This window comes from Podarcis erhardii (genome assembly GCF_964252035.2).
Source record: "Podarcis erhardii genome assembly, chromosome: 14".
In the NCBI taxonomy this organism is placed as follows: domain Eukaryota; kingdom Metazoa; phylum Chordata; class Lepidosauria; order Squamata; family Lacertidae; genus Podarcis; species Podarcis erhardii.
The window spans coordinates 46,493,759-46,519,992 of NC_138503.1; the positions used below are offsets into that span (position 1 = coordinate 46,493,759).

At 46.6% G+C, this 26,234-nt stretch overlaps 1 protein-coding gene across 3 annotated transcripts in view; it reads right to left on the minus strand.

The window, feature by feature from the left end:
- The window catches only part of CIITA (class II major histocompatibility complex transactivator), a 51,817-nt gene that overhangs the window by 13,731 nt on the left and 11,852 nt on the right, over positions 1 to 26,234 (minus strand). For all 3 annotated transcript variants that reach the window (XM_081839566.1, XM_081839568.1, XM_081839567.1), the window contains exons 2-12: positions 23,588 to 23,689; positions 21,843 to 21,953; positions 17,683 to 17,742; positions 17,065 to 17,121; positions 16,072 to 16,113; positions 14,542 to 14,673; positions 8,249 to 8,386; positions 6,431 to 6,499; positions 3,546 to 5,244; positions 3,207 to 3,380; positions 693 to 764 (exon numbers count right to left, since the gene is read on the minus strand). In XM_081839566.1, coding sequence (XP_081695692.1) covers positions 693 to 764; positions 3,207 to 3,380; positions 3,546 to 5,244; positions 6,431 to 6,499; positions 8,249 to 8,386; positions 14,542 to 14,673; positions 16,072 to 16,113; positions 17,065 to 17,121; positions 17,683 to 17,742; positions 21,843 to 21,953; positions 23,588 to 23,689 — 2,656 coding nt within the window. The remainder of the gene's footprint in view (positions 1 to 692; positions 765 to 3,206; positions 3,381 to 3,545; positions 5,245 to 6,430; positions 6,500 to 8,248; positions 8,387 to 14,541; positions 14,674 to 16,071; positions 16,114 to 17,064; positions 17,122 to 17,682; positions 17,743 to 21,842; positions 21,954 to 23,587; positions 23,690 to 26,234) is intronic.

Genomic DNA, 26,234 nt, shown 5'->3' on the forward strand with positions numbered 1-26,234 from the left:
TAAGAAAAAAAAATGTGCACCCCACCACTGAGACCATTCCACTGTAACTACCCAACCTCCCAAAATTTCGACGCCACTTGCAATGGTTTGACCCAGGGGTCAGCAAGCTTTTTCAGTAGGGGGCCGGTCCACTTTGCCACAGACCTTGTGGGGGGCAGGACTATATTTTGCAGGAAAAAAATCAATGAATTCCTATGCCCCACAAATAACCCAGAGATGCATTTTAAATAAAAGGACACATTCTACTCATGTAAAAACACGCTGATTCCCGGACTGTCCGCAGGCCAGATTTAGAACGCGATTTTTAACAGTACAAAATTCTACAAACGCCTTCCATATGTACTCAAAATCATTTCTCCTGCATATTCCCCGTCTTACCACCATAATGGCACATGCTAATTTATCGTTGATAGCTATATCCCACACATCTTTATACCATTCTTATCATTTTATATTCTGCTTTCCCCTTCCACTTCCGAGCTATAATCATTCGTGCAGCTGTCAATAAATTTGTGAGCGAGGCCTTCGTAGCCTTCCGCCCCATCGTAAATTGATAATAATGCTACCACTGGACTTTGGGTCAGCTTTAACCCAGTGATTTCTGTTATCTCCTTAAACACCCTTTGCCACAAAAAAATCGTACATATTTACACCCACCAAAAGATCCATTTTAAAAACCCTCTCTTACTTACGTGAATTCTAATTGTTTAAGCTCTGTGACGGCTGGGATGAGGCGGGCGCTACCGCCAGCTGAATCTGCCTCGCTGAACAAAACAACAAGAAGAATTTGGTTAGATATATTATTAGGGCTTAACATTTTTGAAAAAGATGAAGATGACACAACCCCAAACCCAGAACATATTTCTTTTAGGGTATAAGCCACGCGTCTCGGGCTGTCTCAGGAGAAATTGCAGGTACAGTGGTCCCTCTGGTTACGTACTTAATTTGTTCCGGAGGTCCGTTCTTAACCTGAAACTGTTCTTAACCTGAAGCACCACTTTAGCTAATGGGACCTCCTGCTGCTGCCATGCTGCCACCACCCAATTTCTGTTCTCATCCTGAAGCAAAGTTCTTAACCCGAGGTACTATTTCTGGGTTAGCGAAGTCCGTAACCTGAAGTGTCTGTAACCTGAGGTACCACTGTAAGTTGTGCCCTGCTATGGATTGCATTTATTTATCACACTTATATCCCTCTTGTTTTCTCCAAGGAGTCCAAAGCGGCATACAATGGTACCTCTGGATGTGAACGGGATCCATTCCAGAGCCCTGTTCGCATCCTGAAGCGAATGCAACCCGCGTCCGCGCATGCGCGGGTCATGATTCACTGCTTCCGCGCATGCACGTGATGTCATTTTGAGCCTCTGCGCATGCGTGAGCAGTGAAACCCGGAAGTAACACACTCCATTACTTCCGGGTCTCCTCCTCCTCTGATTTAATCCCCACAACAACCCTGAGAGGTAGGTCATGGGCGAGTGGGGATTCGAACCCTGCTCTCTTCCAGGTCCTTGTCTGACCTTTCATCCACTATGTTGGTGATCCCTCCACTACGGGGACTAATTTATAGGCTGAACTGTAGGGCAAGGCTGTTGCTGGACTCCAGTTCCCTCACTCTATCTGTCTTGTCCCCTCTTCTGCATGTAATTGTCAGGCTTCAGGGAATGCGACCCCCCTCCCTCGCGGCAGGCTGCCAGTAATGGAAAAACAAGAAGCTCTTACCAAGGTGTTTTATTCAGTAATCACAGAGAGAGATGTAGGCTGCTGTCTCTAGGACAATGGCATTTCTCTGAGTAAAGCTCCACACCCTCTGTCTCTCCTATGATACGTCATCACTATGTTGCATTTTTCTGCCTCTGAGCTATCTGTTCCCCTACTTTCAATGCCCTCTGGGTCCTAGGGGAAGGGGGCAGGGGTGGAGGAAGGGGGGTGTTGGAAGTGGTCTGCCCCGGGTGTCATCACCGAGGGGGGTGACATTTGGCGCACCGCCCACCTGCGACTCCCAAGCCTACCCCGAGCCGTTGGGGGGAAGGGGGAGCTGCACCGCTTTGCCGGCAGCCTTTCCCCCTTCCCCCTTCGATTTGACAGCTCGGGGGAGGCTTGGGAGTTGTGGGCGGGCAGCGTGCCGTTGCCCCCCACTCCCAGGCTGCTTCTGGGGGGGGGAGCCTCCCCCAAGCTGTCAAAAGGAAGAGGGAAGAGGGAAGGGAGGAAGGCTGCTGGCAAAGCGGCGCAGCTCCCTCTCCCCCCCCCCCGAAACAGCCCGCTCTGCTGCTTCCCCTCCCTTTCTTCCATTATCTCCAGCTATGTCCCTCTTCTGTCTTAAGAGTCATGACCTTCTGCAAACCACCGTTCTAAATCTATACTGTCCTCCTTTTCTCGGAAAGGTCTAGGAGAAGGGGGATGCAGTCTCTACCATTTCCCCTCCGATGTCCCATCCCTGACAGTAAAATACATTTAGATACAGTGATACTGACTAAAAAAGAATGTTATAAGAAAAAACTGCTCCTTTCCCCCTTATGGGGTATCCAAGAGGCCGTTTAGAGTCCTTATGTAGGTTCCCTAACGGTAGGAGAAAATAACAGAGGCCAACCAGAGAATATTGAGAAGCAAAGCAGCTAGTAAGCCTGATCTTCATTAAACTGTTGCAACAGGGTCCTCACTCTGGAGGATGGAGAGGAACCCAGAATATTGGTGTGCAAGCTCTTACAGAGACTTTTGAAACTGCCCACCGTGTAGCTCAAACCACTCCCAAAAACATCATACATACATCACAGAAAGAGGTGGTCCCCGGCAGAAATTTGAGTGTGTTGCTTCTCTCCTGTCTGCCAGGATACCTGATAATGTCTTATCTGATTGCTTTTTCTGGGTAGCCTGGCCATTCCTCAGAGATGGTAAATACTTAGATCCTGAATCTCTTACGCATATTGATAGTGTGCTCAGCTTAACAGATACTTCTCAGACTGTATTTGCAGGGAGGTGTAAGCCCCTATGGTCCAAAGACAATTGGAAAGCTTTTCCCATTTCCTTCCTCCTTGCAGAGAAATATTTGAGGTCAATTTGGGAGAGTCAAAATGGCTGAAGGATTGTTCTCCTGCACCATTTCAGATACGTGGTTTATATACTTATGTATGTGCTTGCCTTGTACATTTGCGAACATTTATTTTATAAATATAAGACCTTAGAATTCCTATAACAAGAACAAACCCTCCTACCTTTGGGTCATTTTCTCCTGCATGTCGACAAGAGCACAGAGGTCGTCAATGTCCCTCATCGTCTTGGCTTTGAACGGAACAACAATAAACTTCTCAATGGCGGATTGCAGTTGGTCTCTTTCTTTGTCTTCCCACAACTGCCTCCAGAGCCGGACGGCATCGCTGAGGGATGCCCTGCAGAGAATCAGCATGTCACACTGAGGTTGAGAGCATCTTTGCGGAAGATGGGAACCTCCGGCAATCCACCCCACAGATTTCAATGGGTCCCTGGGCCCCATGACCTGGAGCTTGGCCGTCGCTGAGGTGCAACACCCACAAACATCACCACCCCAAACATACCTGAATGATGCAACATTCTTCAGGGTGACCAGCTGTCTGAATCCTTCTGAGTCAATGGCGCTCCCTCTCAAATCTAAAGCAAACTTCCTTTTGGCTTGTTTGATGACAGAGTGGAGAATATAGACATTGGGTGGGGTAAGAGCAAACCCCGAGAAAGAGAGGTCACACTTGAGTTCTAAAGCAATTTGCTTCAAAAGGCAATGATCCCCTGTTTCGTAGAGACAGTGGAGAAAATCAAGGAGCTTGTCTGGAGTGAAATCACGCTCCATGAGTTTCCGGACGTAGTTTGAGAAGCTTCTCTGCTTCTTGCCGGCCATTCTCTTGGCATCCATCTCCCCCTCCTCTTGGAAAAGGACAGAGGATCTCAGTTTGCCCCCTAAAAATAGCAAGCCGGACAAAAAACAAGGTACCAAGCTCCAGGAGAAGAGAAACTTCTTGGATTTGGTGAGCAGCCGAAGGTATTTGGTGAGTGTTTTGTCCTTGATCTCTTTAGCCAGCACCAAATGCAGCGCAACTAGGAAATTTTGGACCACGAAGCTAGGGAACACGTAGCCACATTCCTCTTTCCCGCTGCTCGAGTCTTTCGGGAACGCGAGGGGAACCAGCAGTCCGCAGCTGAGAGCAAACTCCTTCACTTCCGTGGACGAAAAGTTGTAGCTTATGAGTGTGTTCCGGTGGTCCTGTCCGGAAGACCAGGCCACCTGAGCTAAAGCAGCAATATTCTGGTGCTTGGGGGGAGATCTCTGCGTTGACGAACAAATCAGTTTTTGGAGTAGGAACTTGGCCAACAGGCCAGTAAGCGTGGAAGGCAGTTCCTTGCACCCCGCTTCAGACACAGCCTCGCAAACGAAGCGACACAGGTCAGGAGTGTAGCAATGGCTGAAGAGGTAAGGGCATTTCCTGATCAAAGCCACCGCCTCGCCACTGTAGGGCGATCCTTCGAAGTACTGAGCAACGTACGACTCAATTTGCTGCGTGGAGAACCCTGCCAGTTCTAGCGTCGCGTCCATCTTCGATAAATGCTGCTGCAACTTGTCCTTGGGGCGGGAGGTTAGAAGCACCGTGCAGCCGCTGAGAACCTTCTTCTGGAAGATTCTGGCCAGGATGCCTCCAATTCCCAAGGGTTCCTTGTGGGGCAGGCTGTCCACACCAGATGTTAAGCCATCCCGGTCCTTCAGCTCTTCAAAACCATCAAAAATGAGGAGGACCTTTTCCGGGTACCGCAGAACGTGCCTGTAGATGTCGTCACTGCCATCTTGAGGCCCAGTGGAGAGCTCAAACAGCAGCTGCTTGAGGCTGTAGCGGTTTTTGGGGAGGAGGCCCAGCATCCGGCAATCGAATCGGAAAAGGAAGCTGTAATTAGGCAAATAGCCTCTGGACCAGTCCAGACAGATCTTTTGGACCAGCAGGCTTTTCCCCATTCCGGCTTTCCCCAAGACGATGACGACTTTGGTTCCCAGGTTGTTCTTCCACGGCAGCTGAAAGAGCTGGCTGCTCCTCACCGCAACCTTTCCTTTCTCTCTGAGGTCGCAGGGCCTCAGGTCAGTATTTTTCCCGGTGTTCTTGCTTTCCATGAGGCACAGCGCCATGTCGCGTTCGATGTAAAGGCGGTCCAGGGCAAACTCTCGCTCCATGGGCACAAATTGGCACGTCTCCCGGAAGTGGTCTTTTAGCCTCCTGCGAAACGCGTCCACAGGGCCTAGGATTAAAAAGGAAAGAAGGTTATTTTTATCATACGTGGTGGTCTTGTAGTAAGGTTAAAGCTCACTGGGGAACGATATACAATGAAATGAAAAAGATGTTTAAAATAACCTTTGTAAAAAAACAACCAGAAGCTCTTCTTTTGGGAATTATAGGGACAGAACTACCTAAAATGCTTGGGATGCTCGGAATGAACTAATTCAGATGAACTAATTCAGAACTATCCATATTACAGCTGAATGTAGTTCCTATCATTTTTGGGTGAGCTAAATGTTCACATCACACAGTGCGTGTGTGTGTTTGTTTTAATGTTTTATTTTCCCCTTAAGTAAATGTTATACCTTAGCAGAGCAGCTTGTAAAATTCTAAAGACTGAAAAAGAAAATGCTGAGGACCAATGGAATGAATTGTGAATTGAAGGGAATTACCGTATTTTCCCGTGTATAAGACTACCCTTTTTTATTAGAAATTGTGATAAAAATTAGGGCTTTTTGGTGTTAAGGGCTTTTGGTGTTTGGCAGCTACAGCAGCAATTGGGAGGGCCCTGCGATGCATGCAATTGTCAGTGTCTGTGGGGCGGGTGAGTGATTTTTGGCATCCCCCCACAAAAAAAGCTCAACAACTCTGGGCAATCTCCCCCCATTTTCTTAATTTTGAGTCCCCCAAAACAGGGGGCATCTTAAACAAGGAGGTATGTTATACACGGGAAAATATGGTAATTCCTTTTTGGAAGGGGTGAACCGAAGCTGCAATTAATTCTTTTTTTAAAATGAACTTCCCAAGCAATTCGACAGCTGCATAAAAATCATCCCAAGCAGCACAAAATACTTCCAGATGGACCTTATGCTTGTAGTTTTTTAACAGGGCATCCACCATCCTTTTGCAAGCAGCTCTTCTTTTATCTTCCTTTCATCCATTCGTTGTCATTATTAAGGTGCGAAACCTGGCTTTCTGAAATTCTGAATGAACCAGACCACCAGCAGGAAAAACCCCTCAGTGTGGGTGCTTTTTTTGCCCATCTTTTGGCCTCTCAGGTTTTGGCGGGTGCGTGTTTTTGATGTGAATAATGGAACATCTAGAGACACTCCTCCAAAACAGGGATGAGGGATCTGTGGCCACAGGTGAGCCACTCCTGCTCTCAAATAACCTAGCATTGAAACAGGTTAAAAAGCAGTGACACTCACCTAGTCGTTTGTGAGCTCGCTCTGAATGAACAGGTGGGGCTTCAGGTCCTTTGTCAGCCACAACCACTTCTATGAGACAAAGGGGAGCATATTGAAACACAGCAGGCCTGTAAACCCCCTGCAATGTCCCCCCACCGTGGGATAACCAGTCTTAAGTCTAACTTGCTTAAGCCTAATTAATGTGTGAAGGGGTTAATGTCATAGAGTAAGCTGTCCTGCCAGGACTAGCTAGGTCATTCCCCCTCACCTTGGGGACAGGACGCGGGTGGCGCTGTGGTCTAACCCACTGAGCCTCCTGGGCTTGCCGATCGGAAGGTCGGCGGTTCAAATCTCCGCCACGGGGTGAGCTCCCGTTGCTCTGTCCCAGCTCCTGCCAACCTAGCAGTTCGAAAGCATGCCACTGCAAGTAGATAAATAGGTACCACTGCAGTGGGAAGGTAAATAGTGTTTCCGTGCTCTCTGGTTTCTGTTACAGTGTGCCAGTAGCGGTTTAGTCCTGTTGGCCACATGACTTGGAAAGCTGTCTGCGGACAAACGCCGGCTCCCTTGGCCTGAAAGCGAGATGAGCGCTGTAATCCATAGCCACCTTTGACTGGACTTAACCGTCCAGGGGTCCTTTACCTGTTTACCTTGCTGTATCTCCATCTACTTGAGAAGCTCAGTGTGCAAAGAGGTCTGAGCTGCTTGACCCTTCCAGCTTGACGATTCTATGATTGCACCTTGCACCCATGTTCGCATTGCAATAGCAAAGGATTTTAAACACACAAGCAAAAATCTGATATGAACGACTCATTCTTTTTACTGGAATCCAATAGCCCACTGGAGGCATTTTTGACTGATAAACCAATAGCGCATGGGGGCTGTCAGAAGGAAACAGAACAGCTAGCCTGTGGCTTCGCACTTGTTATCAAACTGAAGGAGCAGCTTGCTGGAAGAGATGAGGGTCCAACTAGCCCAGGGTGCTTTGCAAACTTCCCAGTAACCAGGAGGAACTAGGGATGCCTGCCCAAAGCTGGCCAGTGTTCCAGGGTTGACGTTAAGCTCATTCCTGGCGTGCATTGTAATCTTACCTTCAAGCTTTGCCTTCTATGTTAAAAGGTAAAGGTAAAGGGACCCCTGACCATTAGGTCCAGTCACAAACAATTCTGGGGTTGCAGCACTCATCTTGCTTTATTGGCCGAGGAAGCCGGTGTACAGCTTCCGGGTCATGTGGCCAGCATGACTAAGCCGCTTCTGGTGAACCAGAGCAGCGCACGGAAATGCTGTTTACCTTCCTGCCAGAGTGGTATCTATTTATCTACTTGCACTTTGACATGCTTTTGAACTGCTAGGTTGGCAGGAGCAACGGGAGCTCACCCCGTCTGATTCTGATCGGCAAGTCCTAGGCTCTGTGGTTTAACCCACAGCGCAACCCGCATCCCTTGCCTTCTATGTTACCACAGCACTAAACCTCGGGGGGGGGGGCAGCAGAGAGTGAGGAAAGCGGAGCTGATTCTCCTAGCAGGATTGCAAAGATATTCTAAGATCTCTGCGCCTGATGACTGTCTTCTAAGAGCCAAAGGGAACTTTACCTTAACCATACCTTTGCATTTGCAAGCGGGAAGGACTTTAAATTTTATTTTAGAGACCAGGGCCACAGCCCCAATGGAAGGGAATTTAACCCTAGCCTCCCATGCAATTCTCCCAACAAGAGTCGCGTCCCGCCCCCAGGCCAGAAGCTGATATTGCGACCAAGAGCAGTTCTCATCCTGGGGAGAATAACAAGGGCAGAGAGGGGTGCAGATTATGGACAATTGCAGCAAAAATCATGACGCTTACCAGGACAGGCATGAACGATGGCACCTTCTGGCTCAGCAAGAATATTCACGTGCTGATCGAGAGGCTCGAAGGCAAAGACTACCTGAATATCCTCCATGCCGAGTGGGCAGTAGTACAGGTTGGGGTTTGCAAGAGGCTCTGCAAATGAGGAGAGAGGGGTTTGATCATCAACATCGGCTCAGCAACAAGCAACCCATTGCCCCTGTTGCCACAACTGCAACAGCAGGGCTCATTCTGTTTGTAACTCAAGGGTTAATTCCATTAGCGTGAAAGTCGACTAGCAACCAGGCAGGCTGACAGGATCTTCCCGTGCTCTGATTTGCAGTGTAGTTCTGAGGGAGTTTCTACACACACACTCCCTGTATGTTTGATTGCATGTCTTCCTGCCATTTACAAAGCTGAAAGGAAGGAAGACGAGGCCGCCAATCTGTTTATTTCCACTCAGATTATACACTGATTTGTCCCATTTCCTCAACCAAGTGTTTTCAGGATTTCCTTTCCCTCTGGACTCCACCTGCGTTGTTTAAGTGACTTTGTTAACACACGGCCCGCCTTTCAAGGATCATTGTCCCTCTCCATCTGTGTGGTGGGGAGCAGGATGAGAGCAGCTACACTGGAGTAGCTGAGACTGCCAGCTGGGAACCATGAAGTAATCTCCCTTTTATCGTGCATTTGGCAAGGAGGCCTTAAAGCAAGACGCAGTCCAGCTCCTCAGCCGCAACACAGGGTTCGGAATGAAGCCCGCCTTGCAGTGGGTTGGCATTGCAGTGTGGAAAGAAGAGGGTGCCAATGGGGTGACTGTGAGTGCAGTGGCGCCCCTGAAGTCTCCCTCGGGTGCTCATGAGGCCCCTGAGCCTTCCCACTCACTCGCTTACCCCCTTGGCCTTCAGGGTGGCTACTCTGAAAGTACGTAGAGCTGAAAGTTGGGAGAGTGGCACTGAATTGGAGCAAATGGCAGAACCTACCGTATTTTTTGCTCTATATGACTCACTTTTTCCCTCCTAAAAAGTAAGAGGAAATGTGTGCATGTCTTATGGAGCGAATGTAGGCTGCGCAGCTATCCCAGAAGCCAGAACAGCAAGAGGGATCACTGCTTTCGCTGCGCAGCGATCCCTCTTGCTGTCCTGGCTTCTGAGATTCAGAATATTTTTTTTATTGTTTTCCTCCTCCAAAAACTAGGTTCGTCTTATGGTCTGGTGCATCTTATAGAGCGAAAAATACGGTAAATTGCAGGTTGCTTGGAAATGCAGACTGTATATGTGCGTGCTTTCACTGCCTCAGGTGGTACAACGGGTGAGCGCATCTGGCTGTTAAGCAGCAGGTTGGTGGTTCGAGGCCACTGAGTGACAGTTGTGGGCTGGAGAGTGGGACCAGATGACCCTCAAGGTCCCTTCCAACCTACCATTTATTTTATTTTATTTTATTTTATATTTTATTTTATTTTGACAAAGTAATAATCATAAATAAATAAGAATAAAAATGTGCACTGCGCCACAGAGACCTTTCCATTGTAACTATCCAACCTGCGCAAATTTCAACACCTCTTGCGACGGTTTCGACTCCTTTCCGTTTTAACAGTACAAATTCTACAAACGCCCTCCATATCTCCTCAAAATCATTCCTCCTGCATATTCCACTGTCTTACCTTAATGGCACATGTTAATTTACCGTTAATAGCTATACCCCACACCTCTTTATGCCATTCTTCCATTTTATATTCTGCTTTCCCCTTCCACTTCCTAGCTTATAGTAATTTGTGCAGCTGTCAATAAATTTGTGAGCTAGGCCTTCATAGCCTGTGAACCTTCCACCCCGTCGTAAATTGATAACAATGCTACCTCTGGACTTTGGGTCAGCTTTAACCCAGTGATTTCTGTTATCTCCTTAAACCCTCTTTGCCAAAAAAATTAAAAAATAAAAATGTACATATTTACACCACCACCACATGTGAATATAATTCCCTGTTTCCTGGCATCCCCTCCAACATAACACCAAATAGTCCTTGTTCATCTGACTTAATCTGACTAGTGTTAAATACCACCAACCTACAGTTCTATGAGCCTCTGAGTCTAACTCTTGCCACCAACCCTAAGCTGAATGATAACATCCAGCCCCACGTAGTTTCAGCAGGATTTCAATTCCTGCTTTCTCTGATGCTGCCCATTGCTTTGTTTGTTTTCTCGAGCTATCGAGTTATCGCGTTAACGGGCTGCTTTATTGCCTGACATTGTTTGCGGGTAGCAGACTTCGGACCCAGAGATGGGGAGAAAAATCATTTACATAAATAAAAAAGCAGCTAGGTGAAAAGTAGAAGTCCACCAGATTGAAGACAAAACACTTCTAAACATCCTTGGTGCCCTGAGATACCTTACTTGAAGGTGCCAGGGTGATCTGAGGTTCTGCTTTTCCAGAGGAGCAAGCGAGGAGGCATGTGGTTTTTGTTTGCATTTCACTCCTCCCATTGCAAGGACCATCTGATTCTTGTTTATTTTCTGTTCTGTGAGAAAGGAAGCCAGTCTGTGTGACTTCCGTCTCTGGTATTATTGTACTTTTTATTGTACTTTTTCTTTCTGCTCTGTCTTGCGATGAGACATGATGTCTGTATGAGGGCTGCTCCTCTCATACAATGGTACCCCTGGATGTGAACGGGATCCGTTCTGGAGCCCCATTCGCATCCTAAAGCGAGCGCAACCCGCGTCTGCACGTGCTGCGATTTGCCGCTTCTGCGAATGTGCGTGACATCATTTTGACTGTCTGCGCATGTGCGAGCGGCAAAACCTGGAAGTAATGCGCTCCGTTACTTCCGGGCTGCCGCGGCGCGCATCCCAAAAACTAGTGTTCCAATACCATTCCAAAACCACTCCTTGAGCTTAAACACTCTTAATGCCCCACCACAAAGATACAGGTGAAACTCGAAAAATTTGAATATCGTGGAAAAATTCATTTATTTCAGTAATTCAACTTAAAAGGTGAAACTAATATATGAGATAGACTCATGACATGCAAAGCGAGATATGTCAAGCTATTGTTATAATTGTGATGATTATGGCGTACAGCTGATGAAAACCCCAAATTAACAATCTCAGAAAATTAGAATATTGATTAAAGGTGCAGTAGCTATTCAATCCAGAACACCTGCAATGGGTTCCTGAGCCTGGTTCAGTAGGAAGCACAATCTTGGGGAAGGAACTTTTCCACAATATTCTAATTTTTCAACTTCCACCTGTACGCCTCCTCCCTCCACTGTTAAAGGCAGTTATTGCTCTGAAGACCAGTTACTGGAAATCACAGTTGTGCTCGGATTCTGCTTCCCAGCTTCCCACTGGGACACCTGGTTGGCCACTGTGCAAACAGACTGTTTGGACTAGAATCCGATCCTGCACGGCTCTTTTTAGGTAGAGCTCTTAAGTGCTTTGCGAATGAACAAAAAAGGTAGTTTATGATATCTGCCTCTGCACAGCAGTTGCTGGAGAGTGTAAAGGTAGAAAGGTAAAGGACCCTGGACGGTTAGGTCCAGTCAAAGGCAACTGTTATGCACTGAACTGAATCCTAGAACAATAGGATCCAGAATGCAGCAGTCTGATTGGTCCACAGGAGCCAGCCAATCCAGCTCCAGGTGGAAGTGAATCAGCGACCTGATTGGCCTGCAAGAGCAGCCAATCAGGCTCCTGGATGAAGTTAGTCAGCAACCTGATTGGCCTGCAGGAGCAGCCAATCAGGCTTCTGGAGGAGGTGAATCCATAACCTGATTGGCCTGCAGGAGCAGCCCAGAATTAGCCAATCACGCAGGGCCCTTTGTGCAAATAATGTATATATAACTAGATGTTTTGGGGAAAGTTTCATTCATTGCTACTATAAAGAGCATGAAAAATTCACACTCAACTCCGAGTATATTTCAGCAGCTATGGGGTTGTGGTGCTCATCTCGCTTTCAGGCCAAGTGTATCTGACACTGAGCTACATTCTCTGATTCCAGAGAAGGCAGCTTCCTACGCAACCTGATCTCCTGCAGCCGTTACGCTTCTGCATTGGCCTCACTTGGATATTTGTTCTCGCTATCCAGATAACACACGCTTGGGCTGGTGCCAACAGGGACCAGCTCTCCAAGCAAAGTTTCCCCCTCCCCCTCCCCTCCCCCCACCCCTTACACAACGCTGGAACTCTAATCCCAAACTGATGCTGGAACTCCCGTTTCCAAACGCTTCCACAGGTCCATGCACAGCTTCAGCATGCTGTGACGAAATCCGTGCCATGCCAAAAACACCTCCATACTTAACGGGGACAGAAACTGCATTCAGAAAAGGATCAGAAGGGAGAGGAAATCTCAGTGAAATCCCCAGAGATGGGAGTGCCAAGTTTTTCTTGTGCCGCTTACCTTACTTTTGAGGTGGCCAAGGGATGTCTGGGAGAGTCACCCCCCCCATTCTGCAGATAATCTCTCTGGTGGCCTGCACCCTGCAGCCTCCCTGGGTGCCCACACTTCCAGAAAGCCCCAAGACACCATCAACGGAAAAGTTATATATATATTTAAGTCAGCCTTTCTCAACCTGTGGGTCCCCAAATGTTGTTGAATTACAACTCCCACCACCCCTAGCTAGCAAGGCCAGAGCTCAGGGATGATGGGAGTTATAGTCCAACAACATCTGGGGACCCACAGGTTGAGAACTGCTGATTTAAGTTAAAATGAAAGGGCCTTCCTTAAAAACAAGGTCAGTGAGTGCACCGGTTTAGGCACTCGGTAGTCAGCCTCCCTGGCTTCCCGCACTTCCGTTAAAGCCCAGGGGAAGAAGCAATGATGTAACTCCGCCCATGGAAATTTTATAAATCAGGAGATGAAGGCATCTGGGGAGGCTGCAGAATGCAAGAGAGATGCTTATTGCCATGTAAAATATACACACATCACCCTAAGTCATCAGGGTTTTTGTTAAGCAGGTTTTTTTTCCAGCTGCACAAATTCCCCATCAAACATCCATCAAAACCATCAAATTCCCCATCAAACACCTAGAAAAAAACATCCAGATGAACACAAGGCTGTGTTTTGCTCCTTACTTACATCCTGTATCAGTGAGGATTTCTCCATAGGAATCTGTAGTTCTTATTTACTATAGAGCAGTGTTCCCCAACCTTGGGCCTCCAGCTGTTTTTGGACTACAATTCCCATCATCCTTGACCACTGGTCTTGCTAGCGAGGGATGATGGGAGTTGTAGTCCAAAAACAGCTGGAGGCCCAAGGTTGGGGAACACTGCTATAGAGCACCTTACCCAATATATACCCACTCAACCACTTCAATCTGCAGAACTGGAACTGTTAGAAATGCCACATATTCTTCGTTCCACATTTGCAAGATTTTTTTTTTTTTTTAGCATGGCTGCAACTGCATGATGCAACTCCCTGCCTTCTAAAAACAGCTTTGTTTAGGCAAGCCTGCCCAGGCACGTAAAACGCTGATATGTGTGTTTGGTTGCCTTTTGAGCTTATTGTTGCTTTCGATTATTTTTGGCATGTCTTACGCAGTTGTGGGTTTCTTTTTTAAAATACAGTGGTACCTTGGTTCTCAAACGTAATCCATTCCGGAAGTCTGTTCCAAAACCCAAGCGTTCCAAAACCTAAGCCGCGCTTTCCCATAGAAAGCAATGCAAAATGGGTTCATCCGTTCCAGACTTTTAAAAACAAATTTAACACGAATTTTACCATTGATCCTTAAAATGAAAGCAATAAACAATGTACTGCAGCCGCACAATCAATCAAGCAGCAGCTGAACTGGGTTCCACACAGTCACCAAAAAAGAGCCGCAAGAACAAAAATGCAAAATAAACAGCAAAAATAGACAGACCTCAGAGTAACACTCAAATTGGAAGTGTGGCACTCAAATTGGAAGCGTAACACTTAAAACGGAGCATGTTCGGCTTCCAAAAAAAGTCTGCAAACTGAAACACTTACTTCCGGGTTTGCAGTGTTTGGGTTCCAAGTTGTTTGAGTACTAAGGCGTTTGAGAACCAAGATACCACTGTACAGTGGTACCTTGGGTTACAGATGCTTCAGGTTACAGACGCTTCAGGTTACAGACTAACCCAGAAATAGTACCTCGGGTTAAGAACTTTGCTTCAGGATAAGAACAGAAATCGCGCGGCGGTGGCGGGAGGCCCCATTAGCTAAAGTGGTACCTCAGGTTAAGAACACTTTCAGGTTAAGAATGGACCTCCAGAACGAATTAAGTTCTTAACCCGAGGTACCACTGTACTGATAATCTCAAAGGGTGCAGAACACAAACCCGCAAGTACCGCTTCTCATACCGAAGGCAGGGCTGATGGTGGTCACCGAAAACTCCATGTGGAAGTCGGGCGACGAGAGGGTGTCGGCCGGGGAGCAGCTCAGAGGGATGGTCATGCAATTGCGGCCGACAACGCAGAGTGCCGGTGGATGCCCTGAGCGAGGAAGCAAAAGCAGAGCGATGTCACGGGGAGGCAGTTTTGGTGCGACTTCATCTCCAGGCTACTATCAGGCTCAGGAATGGCTTATTTATTTATTTTAAAAAATGTTTATACAGTGGTGCCCCGCAAGACGAACGCCTTGCAAGACGGAAAACCCGCTAGACGAAAGGGTTTTCCGTTTTGGAGGCGCTTCGCAAAACGAATTTCCCTATGGGCTTGCTTCACAAGACGAAAATGTCTTGCGAGTTCCTGCGGTTTTTCCCCCCTTTCCCCCCCTTTTCCTAAGCCACTAAGCCACTTATCAGCTGATCCGCTGATAAGCCGCTTAACAGCTGATCGCTAAAAGCCGCTAAACCGCTAATAGCGCTAATCCACTAAGCTGTCAATGGGCTTGCTTTGCAACACAAAAAAACCGCTATACGAAGAGCCTCATGGAACGGATTAATTTCGTCTTGCGAGGCACCACTGTATACCACTGTATCATAAAAATGTGTCACAGACAGTTTACGACAATACAGGCATCTCCCCCCCGCCACTTATGCATGCTTATGCACAATCGTGTACATGAGCGCAATATGCATCAGGAAGCTCAGTTTGATCAGAATCGAGTACACACTTCCAGAGTTAACACTCAATATATGACTTTTGTTAAAGAGCCACCATAGCGGCTGAAGGGCCTTGAAAATGTGTCCCAGGCTTTTCAGACTCATTTACCCGTGTACTATCTGAAACCAAAGGGGTGCATTGGTTGTCAGATGTGAAATATATGGGCATTAAAGGGACGCAGGTGGCGCTGTGGTCTAAACCACTGAGCCTCTTGGGCTTGCAGATCAGAAGGTTGGCGGTTCGAATCCCCGTGATGGAGTGAGCTCTGTCCCAGCTCCTGCCAACCTAGCCGTTCGAAAGCACGCCAGTGCAAGTAGATAAATAGGTACCACTGTGGCTGGAAGGTAAACAGCGTTTCCATGCACTCTGGTGTTCCATTGCTCCAGAAGCATTTTAGTCATGCTGGCCACATGACCCAGAAAGCTGTCTGTGGACAAACGCCGGCTCCCTCAGCCTGAAAGCGAGATGAGCGCCGCAACTGCATAGCCGCCTTTGACTGGACTTAACTGTCCAGGGGTCCTTTCCCTTTTCCCTTTACCAATATTGGCATTATTTTCAGCTCTCCTATCCCACGACTTAGTCACCCGCCATTTGCAAGTAGGAAAATTGCAACAGGAAAACGAGATAAGAACATCGGGTGTGGGTTTCTTTGCAGAGAGGATGTAGATTTGGAGAGGCAAGTTCCACTGTGCACATCCAATGAAGAAGAAGGCTGTTTTACGCTGCCCCGGCTAGGCGCATCTATCTCGCTGCGGAGCCCAGCTATCGACACAACCCACAACTCACCGAGTTTCCTGCGTTTGGGCTCTGGAGCATCAGAGCAGCTGCCTGGGGGTGGAAAGAAAGGAAGATGAAGGCACAGCGCCTTGAACAATTACTTCAGCAGGCATGACTCCTCTCTGCCAGAACGTCAGGGATGGAATTAGCCACACAGCTGGGAGAATCCCTGATATTTGCAGATTTCTGTGTGATTTTAAATTACGTTCCTATTAGGTGGGGATTGATGCCAAGACAGATTCTGAGAGCCCTTCCTTTCCCCTAGAGACTTATGAAATACAGTGGTGCCCTGCAAGACGAATGCCTCGCAAGACGGAAAACTCGCTAGACGAAAGAGTTTTCCGTTTTGGAGGTGCTTCGCAAAACGAATTTCCTATGGTTTCCTGCGGTTTCCCCCCCTTTCCCCCCCTCTTTCTAAGCCGCTAAGCTGCTTATCCGATAAGCCGCTAAAAGCCGCTAAAAGCTGCTAAAAGCCGCTAAAAGCCGCTAAACCGCTAATAGCGCTAATCCGCTAAGCCGTCAATGGGCTTGCTTCGCAAGACGAAAAAAGCGCTAGATGAAGAGACTCGAGGAACGGATTCTTTTCATCTTGCGAGGCACCACTGTAAGCAAACAGCTTGAAGGTCAAAGGTTCCTTACACCTGCTTTAAAAATAACTATTGTGAGGTTCAAGGAAGTTTTTAATGTGGGACATCTTAGTGTATTTTCGGTCTTTTGTTGGAAGCCGCCCAGAGTGGCTGGGGAAACCCAGCCAGATGGGTGAGGTACAAAGAATAAATTATTATTATTATTATTATTATTATTATTATTATTATTTTCATCTCCTGTTATAACAGGTTGCTTTCATGCGTTTTCATACATTCTCTTTTGTAAGCTGCCTTGAGGCTATTTACATAAGGCTGGTTATAAATGCCTAAAATAAAAGCCTAAAATAAACAAGGAACTGCAAGATGTTCCGCCCTTTGCTGCCGCGCGAACCCCACCGATTCACCTCCTGCTCACCCCGTTTCTTGGCCTCCCCCGGGGTTTCAGCCGCTGCCTCATCTAGAACCAGGTTTCCTGTTTGGTTTGAAATAAGAAAGGGAAGAACAGGCTGTTTATTCACGATTAGACAAGGCTGCATCAAGACCTTTAGAGGCTATACGTACTGAAGTCTGTTGTGAGATAGACTGAAGAAGAAGAAGAGATTTGATATCCCGCCTTTCACTCCCGTTAAGGAGTCTCAAAGTGGCTAACAATCTCCTTTCCCTTCCTCCCCCACAACAAACACTCTGTGAGGTGAGTGGGGCTGAGAGACTTCAGAGAAGTGTAACTAGCCCAGGGTCACCAGCAGCTGCAAGTGGAGGAGCAGGGAAGCGAACCCGGTTCACCAGATTACGAGTCCACCGCTCTTAACCACTACACCACACTGACTGCCATGAGGGCAGTGGCGTAGCGTGGGGGGTGCAGGGGGGGGCGGCCGCACCGGGCGCAACATCTGGGGGTTAGGGTTAGGGGGTGCAAATCCACGGGTTAGGGGGCCCAAATTACTTGCCTTGCCCCGGGTGCTGACAACCCACGCTACGCCGCTGCATGAGCAATGCTTTTCTGGAAGGGGAGGGGGGCACATAAGAATCTTACCGAACAGATCTTCCTCAGGTTTTTCTTGCTGGTCTTTTAGGACGTATTCAACCAAGGAAGCTAAATTGTTTTTTTTAAAAAAAAAAAAAAAAGAGAGAGGGAAAGAATGCAAAGTGAGAAGCTGTACAGGTGAATTTTTCCACAAATAAAAGCTTGAATCTTCCCTGCAGATGTAGGGAAGCTTTAGCCCTCTGGGTGCTGCTGAACTACAACTCCCAGGATCCCTGGACATTTACCTCAGCAAGCATGGCCAAGCATCAGGGGTGCTGGGAGCAGGGATGGTGTTATAGTCCAACAAAACCTGGAGGGCACCAGAGACCCTTCTGTGATGTAAGAGCAGCTCATCCAATCAGACCTGAGGCTTCTGTACACTGCTTGAGTTGCAAATGCAGAAAAGTAAGGTTTTGTTTTGTGTTTGTTTTTTTTAAAAAAAGAAGGGACAAAACATATCGACTAAGGTTGTGCATTAGATTCAGCTGAAGCCCTGATAAGGGGATGGACAGGGTGCCACCCAAGCTGGGTAGAGACAGTCCCAGAGCGTCATGGGTTGCACTGGGGGGCTCAGAGCATTCTGGGTCTGTCAGGCAAAAGGAGAAGCAGCCATTGCTGAGGAAGAAGAAGAGGTCAAGTGGGAAAAGAAAGAAAAAGCAGTGAAAAGGTTTAGGAGCATAGCTGTCTAACTTTCCCCTTTTTTAAAGGGAAATTCCCTTATTCCGAATAGGATTCCTCGCAATAAAAGGGAAAAGCTGACAGCTGTGGCGCTGTGGGTTAAACCACTGAGCCTAGGGTTTGTCGATCAGAAGGTCAGCGGTTCGAATCCCCGCGATGGGGTGAGCTCCCGTTGCTCGGTCCCTGCTCCTGGCAACCTAGCAGTTCGAAAGCACATCAAAGTGCAAGTAGATAAATAGGTATCGCTCTGGCGGGAAGGTAAATGACCCAGAAGCTGTACGCTGGCTCCCTCGGCCAATAAAGCGAGATGAGCGCCACAACCCCAGAGTCGGTCACGACTGGACCTAATGGTCAGGGGTCCCTTTACCTTTACCTTTATATTTAGGAGAGGCCTGCCGAATTGGCTCTGTCTTCCCAAAAGAAGGTTTGAGCTGTGTTTGAGATGTGGAGTACCAATGCAGTGATGCAGTCAATAAAATCTCAGCTCCTTTCTGACCTCTTTGCAGGGAAGACGCTTGCGAAGGAAGAGCCCTGCAGGATTAAACCCTGCCACCAGCCGCTCTTGGTCAGCGGCCTCTCTGTCCTCTGACCCTATGGTTCAATTAAGGCTAAACCCCAAATACACACCAGGTCTTCCCCCTGAAAGATTTGTTTTTTGTTTTTTGTTTTTTTTTTTCAATTTTCAGTTTTTTATTAATTTCATTCTAAATACAATATATCCGAAATACAGAACTTTCCATTCATTTTTGACTTCCTTCAGCGACGTTGACATTCCTTCGAATTTGAGTCTTTGAAACACATTCCATCCTTACATATTGCCATACATATCTCCCTTTATACATTATTTCGATTTGAACAATACTTGTTAGTTCTTTACAGTGCCTCTTTAAAACCCACTAGCGTTGTATTTACAAAACATTTATTCTCCAGATAACCCACAAATTTCCCCCAATCTTCAATAAACTTTTGGTCTTTTAGGTATCTTAATTTCCCTGTCAATTTATCCAACTCAGCATACTCTGTCAGTTTTGCTCTCCACTCTGCAACTGTTGGCATTTCTTCCTGCTTCCACCTCTGGGCTATCACAATTCTGGCTGCTGTGACCGCGTACTGGAATAGTTTACAGTCCTTTCTCCTGATGTCCTTTCCCATAATACAAAGTAGAAAAGCTTCTGGTTTTTTTACAAAAGTGTAACCTAACATCTTTTTCAGTTCATTATATACGTCCTCCCAGAAGCTTTTAACTTTCTTGCACTCCCACCATTGATGATAAAACGTCCCCTCCATAAGTTTACACTTCCAACACTTATTGTCTATCTTATACATCTTAGCTAATTTTACAGGAGTCATATACCACCTGTATTGCATCTTCATTACATTTTCTTTTAGTAGTGTACAGGCTGTAAACTTTATATTCACTCTCCACAGCTTTTCCCAATCTTCCATTTGGATGTTATACCTTAAATCCCTCGCCCATTGTACCATCACTGACTTCACTTCCTCATCCTTCGTATTCCACTCCAGCAGTAGTTTATACATTTTGGAGAGGTTTTTGTAATCACTATTTATTATCTCTTTTTGGAATATTGATTCTTTTTCTACGTATCCTCTTTCCTTCACCTCTGTTTTAAACATCTCATTTATCTGGAAGTAATGCAGCCAACCTTGTGTGAGCATTTTGACCTGGTCGTATGGTTTAACTTTCCACTTCCCTCCTTCATAAACAACCATATCTTCATACTTCCCCCATTTTTCCTTCATGTTAACTTTTTTTACACCTATCATCTCCTGTGGGGACAACCAGTGTGGTGTTCTTGGTTCTAATATATTTTTATATCTGTCCCAAACCTCTATTAATGGTCCTTTAAAAATGTGGCTACCAAATCCCCTATGCACTCTCTTTTTATCCTTCCATAAGTACGCGTGCCACCCAAACCTGTTGTTGTACCCCTCCAAATCTAATAACTCTTTGTTCTCTAACTTTACCCATTCTTTTAACCAACACAGACATGATGCTTCGTAATAAAGTCTCATGTCTGGTAAGGCAAAGCCCCCTCTTTCTGTTACGTCTGTTAACAACTTAAATTTAATTCTTGGTTTCTTCCCCTCCCAGACATATCTAGAAATCGTTTTTTGCCATTCTTTGAAGTCCTTTGTTCCTTTTAAAATGGGCAGTGTTTGGAACAGGAACAACAACCTGGGTAGCAGCATCATCTTCACCATGGAGATTCTTCCCCAGAATGATAGTTTCATCCTGGTCCAGAGCGTCAGATCTTTTTTAATTTTATTCCACACCGGTACATAGTTATTTTGGTATAGGTCGATGTTTTTGTTGGTAATCCAGATACCTAAATATTTTATCTTTTTGACAACCTCAATTTCAGTTTGTTGTTGCAGTGTTGTAACCTTATCTTGCTCCATATTTTTAATAATCATCTTAGTCTTACTCTTATTCAACTTGAAACCTTTGAGCCCAAATCTGTGGCGGGTGATCCCTGGGTCAGAGGAAAGTAGTTTGTGCAACCGTAATATTTGCATTGTTTGTTTGTTTATTAAAAACTACACCACCATTTTCGAAGTTTTTGACTGCAAGACATCCTAATGAGAAGATCTAAAAGGAGAAGGTCTTGTCCATGGGTAGGCAAACTAAGGTCCTGGGGCCGGATCCGGCCCAATCGCCTTCTCAATTCAGCCCGCGGACGGTCCGGGAATCAGTGTGTTTTTACATGAGTAGAATGTGTCCTTTTATTTAAAATGCATCTCTGGGTTATTTGTGGGGCATAGGAATTCCCCCCCCCAAAAAAAAATATAGTCTGCCCCCCCACAAGGTCTGAGGGACAGTGGACTGGCCCCCGGCTGAAAAAGTTTGCTGACCCCTCTTGTCTTTTTCTTTACTATGTATTTTGTGATTTTATGCAGCGATTCTGAAATATAGATGCGCTTTTACTTTTGCAAGATTGAATGTATTGCCCTCAGCTGTACTTGAGGGACGATTCCAACAGATTCCACACGAATAAACCTATGTCCCTGTGGAGATGGCAGTACCGAATCAGTGGCACATGCCCTTCTGGCTTGCACTCTTTATAAAGACTGGGGAATGAGGTTATCACCCCTCCTTTATTGTCCATTGGGGGTTGCCCAGCCACTGCCACAGTGTCCTTCCTCTTGGCAGATCAAGATGAGCAAGCGACAGCAAAGGTTGAAAGGTTTTTAGCTGGGGCAGTTAGAATAAGATCCACAATTTGACTATTGATTCAAAACCCTAAAATGTATTTTATATAATTGACTTTTTATTTTTATTCTTTGTATATCGTATTGTTGTTTTATTGCTATGGCCGATGGCTGATGCAAATAAAGATTCATTCATTCATTGTGATTTTATGTTGTGAACCACCCTGAGACTTTGGGGTATAGGGAGGTATACAAATTTAACAATATCTAACGAACAAAGAAACAAGCTCCTCTCCACCCTCGACGTTCCATCTTCCTACCTATTTTATCATAGGCCTCTCCAGTGTCCGCACACAGGCAGACTTGTTCTCCACTCTCATTACTTTCCACTGTGTAAAAGACATCAGGGTTGTTTTCCTGGTCGTCAGGTTCTAGAGTTAAAAAAATAAAACGAAAGAGGCATTAATAGTGCACAAAAACATCTATGCAACTTCTATCTTACTACTCAAAACATCAACCGCAGAAACACCTTAAATATCTGCAGAGCCCATAGAAATCAGAAACTTTTTGGGCTCCCAGGACCAGATCTTTATCTGGCAACACCCTGTGGGTCAGCATGGAAAAGTGGGCGGGGCAACTCACCTGCCAATCACAGATGCCACTAGAACATCACACAATTGACAGGTGGGCTGTCTTGCATGCAGGGGCAAATTTCACCTAATAGGCACACTTTGGTATGTAATTTCCCTGAATATACACATTTCTGCAAAGGATTCCCCCCTGATATAATGCATTTCTGTACGTAACATTCATTAGTATATGTATTGTTGCACACACCATACCCTTGTATATGCATTTTAATATATATTTCTTGGCTGGACAACTGCATTGCAAAATTCAGAGAAGTTAAAGTTTCAAAGGCTGGCTGTGTTTCAGTTTGCAGAACATCTCGGAAAATGCAAATTGGGTCGCTTTAAGCTGAACCGAATTTCTCATCCATCCCTGTTGGAAGAGTACCTGCTTAACCCCCACTGTTTTCTCGACCCATTGCTGCTTTTGGAGGGGCATTTAGGAAAATGGGTCAAAGGCAGAGGTTTAAATACACCTTCAACACCCCTCTTCCACCCTGTTCCTACCATCGCTCTCGTAATTTCACTTTAAAGTCTTTGTTGTTGTTTGCTTATTCCTTTTTTTTTCTTTAAGAAGCCAGGTGGAAAAACCAGCTCAAAAATATCTGATTTGGCCAGAGGTTGCCCTCAGAGAATGCTTTGGATTTCTGGCTCCCGGAAAGTACCATACTTTTCCGAGTATAAGATGAGGCTTTTCCCTGCAAAAATAATGTTTAAAAATTGGGGTCGTCTTATACGTGGGTAGTTCAGTGTGGTGACGGGTGGTTGGTTGCTGCCGCGAGTAGGAGATTGTCAGCCGCTATTGCTCTGGTGATTGGTGACTGCGGCAAGGGCTGCTGTTGATTGGCTGTCGTTGCGGCAATTGGGTGGGCGACTGGCGGCTGCTGGCAGCGAGCGGGCAGGTGATTTTTGGCCTCTGCGACGTGTGTTATTGTCAGCGTTGGTCAGATGGGTGAGCGATTCCCCTCCCCAAAAATGCTCAGCAATTCTGGGCAATCTCTCCCCATTTTCTTAATTTTGAGTCCCCCAAAATAGGGGGCGTCTTATAATCAGGGGCGTGTTATACACAGGAAAGAACGGTACTTCCTGTGCAGCCCTTTGTCAGCCATTGACCAGTCCAAAATAGAGGATGAAGAAGACTGGTCAGTGGAGGAGGACTGTGAAAGCAAGGATGAGTATTTATGTGGGCAGCAGCTGCAATGTACCCCAAGTCAGCTAACCTGGCTATATTTCCTAGATGCAGACAGGCAGAACTGCCCTGGAAATGCCTCTTCCATTGTTTCTGGGCTTTCATCTTGTCCCTTTGGTTATCTGACTCTTGACGTGTCTTTTGCAGCTTTCACAATAAAAAAATTATGGGGCGTCAGATAGATGAGAAAACAAAACGAGCAGGGGATTATTCTTCACAACGCCCGGGGGGCGGGGGGGGGACTCACCTGTTTCCACTACCTCCTTATACAGAACCGGAATGTCGATGTCACTGAACAAGAGGTCCAGGTAGCTCTTCCCAGCCAGGACTCCTGGGTCCATGGTGTCACCTGAAAGCATCGCCACCATCATCAGTAAAACGAAAGATGCATGATTCAGCTGCTTTTGGCATTTGCCAGGCTCACAGGTCCCCTTCTGCTCCACACGGTTCCGAATTCCCGTACCCATCCACACACACACACACACACACACACACACACACACACCCGACCTTTGCTTAATAAAACTTGTTTCATTTCCTCTATATTAGTGCTGAAACCAGTTAGGACTTGCTCTGTTGAGCTCGTGTTTTTCTCACGCCTCAAAAAATGCCCACATCTGGGGTCATGTTTTTTCCCCTAGCACGGGTCAAAATTGTACAAAAAGGTGTGAATTTGTGTGCATTTTTAAAACGCAGGTGCTGATGTGCCTCAGTGCTCAGTGTTTTAAAGGGAAGTGCCCCCCCAGTGCTCAAAAACAGGAAACACACACAGTACAGTGGTACCTCGGGTTACATACGCTTCAGGTTACAGACTCCTCTAACCCAGAAATATTACCTCAGGTTAAGAACTTTGCTTCAGGATGAGAACAGAAATTGGGCTCTGGCGGCGCGGCGGCAGCAGGAGGCCCCATTAGCTAAAGTGGTGCTTCAGGTTAAGAACAGTTTCAGGTTAAGTACAGACCTCCGGAACGAATTAAGTACTTAACCAGAAGTACCACTGTATGTGTGTGTGTGTGTGTGTGTGTGTGTGTGAGTGTGTGTGAAATGCTTGCAACTTGGTCTGATTGGCATGGATAATTTAATAGATAACCTTCATCCGAAGAGAAATCTGCATGGTTCTCCTGCCCCCTTTCACCTCACGGCAACCCTGTGAGGTAGGTTTATCTGACAATGAGAGTGTCTGGGCTCAGTGTCAGCCAAGGATGTTCATGGCTGAGGGGGAATTTGAACCTGCAGCTTTTCAGCACTCTGACCACTGCACTGCACTACCTCAGCAGTAATCTGTCACAACATCACATTCACAGCAGGATCCCTGACTGGCTGGGATCCAACAATGAATGAGTCTTTCCAAGTTAAATTTCTTTTAATATAGAAATCTCTCTTGCTCTCCATTTGAGAGCTCATACCCTCCAACATTTCTCTGATGAAAATAGAGATGTCTTAAGGAAAAGTGGGACATTCCAGGATTGAATCAGAAACCAGGACAGCTTATCTAAATAACAACAACAACAACAACAACAACAACAATAATATTTTTTTATTTATACCCTGCCCTTCCCGGTTCAAAAACCGGGCTCAGGGCAGCTAACAACAAATTTCAAACAATTATAAAAGCAGCATAAAATACAGTATAAAAACATGAATAACAATAAAATTCAAAAATCAATTTAGGGGAAATAAACATTAGATAATCCCCAGGGCTAGCTGGCTGAATTGGTCCTACTTGGGCCAGTGAGGAGACCGGGGAGAATTTGCTGTGGGGTCTCAGAGCAGGTGATCTTCATAAAAGGGGAGGGGGAGGGAAGGGAAGGGAAATAAAAGATCAGGCTGAGGGATGTCCCTGGAAAACAGGGGCACTTGGAGGGTCTGAGAGCTGGCTTTGCGTTTAACTGTCCAACAGTCGAGGTGCAAACAGCGGCCAACTAGCCTTGAAGCCCTGGCAGTTTGCTAATCGGTCTTGAGCAAAACCGGCGCGTTAGCTAGCTTCACGTTTTGCTTTTCAGAAGAATGAAATGCGGTGCTCTTTTAATCCTAAATTGTAGGAGGACGCTGAAAACATTAGAGCGGAGGTGGTGCCCTTTGTCTCCTGACCATGCCCTGGTTGTGGTCACAACATGTGATACGCCTCTCCTCATGAGCTTTGGCGGCATCTGGCAGGCCGCTGTGGGGGAAGAGGATGCCAGACTAGATGAAAACCACTTTGACGGTCACCCTCCCTCCTTAGACATTTCCCTTCTCCCAGGCCACAGCCAAACTGCTGCTGTTAACAGAAACAAGCTTCTGTGTTTCGATTTGAGTATTGTTTTGGTAGCATGGCTTGCGTAGCAGTTGGCTCCAAATAAGACAAGAAAGAAAGTCCTGATGGAGAATCACCCCCTAAGCAGCTTCTTGGATCCAAGTGCGGGACTTAGGACTGGTGTAACAGGAAGCAGGATGCTAAATGAGCTCAAAGTCCCCTCTTCCTTTGCAGGTGGGTATGGAAGACTCCCTGGTCCTGAATGGGGTAACTGTGCCCCTGAAGGACCAGGTACGCAGCCTGGGAGTCATTTTGGACTCACAGCTGTCCATGGAGGCGCAGGTCAATTCTGTGACCAGGTGTCTACCAGCTCCACCTGGTACTCAGGCTGAGACCCTACCTGCCCGTGGACTGTCTCACCAGAGTGGTGCATGCTCTGGTTATCTCCCGCTTGGACTACTGCAATGCGCTCTACGTGGGGCTACCTTTGAAGGTGATCCGGAAACTACAACTAATCCAGAATGCGGCAGCTAGACTGGTGACTGGGAGTGGCTGCCGAGACCACATAACACCAGTCCTGAAGGACCTTCATTGGCTCCCATTACGTTTCCGAGCACAATTCAAAGTGTTGGTGCTGACCATTAAAGCCCTAAACGGC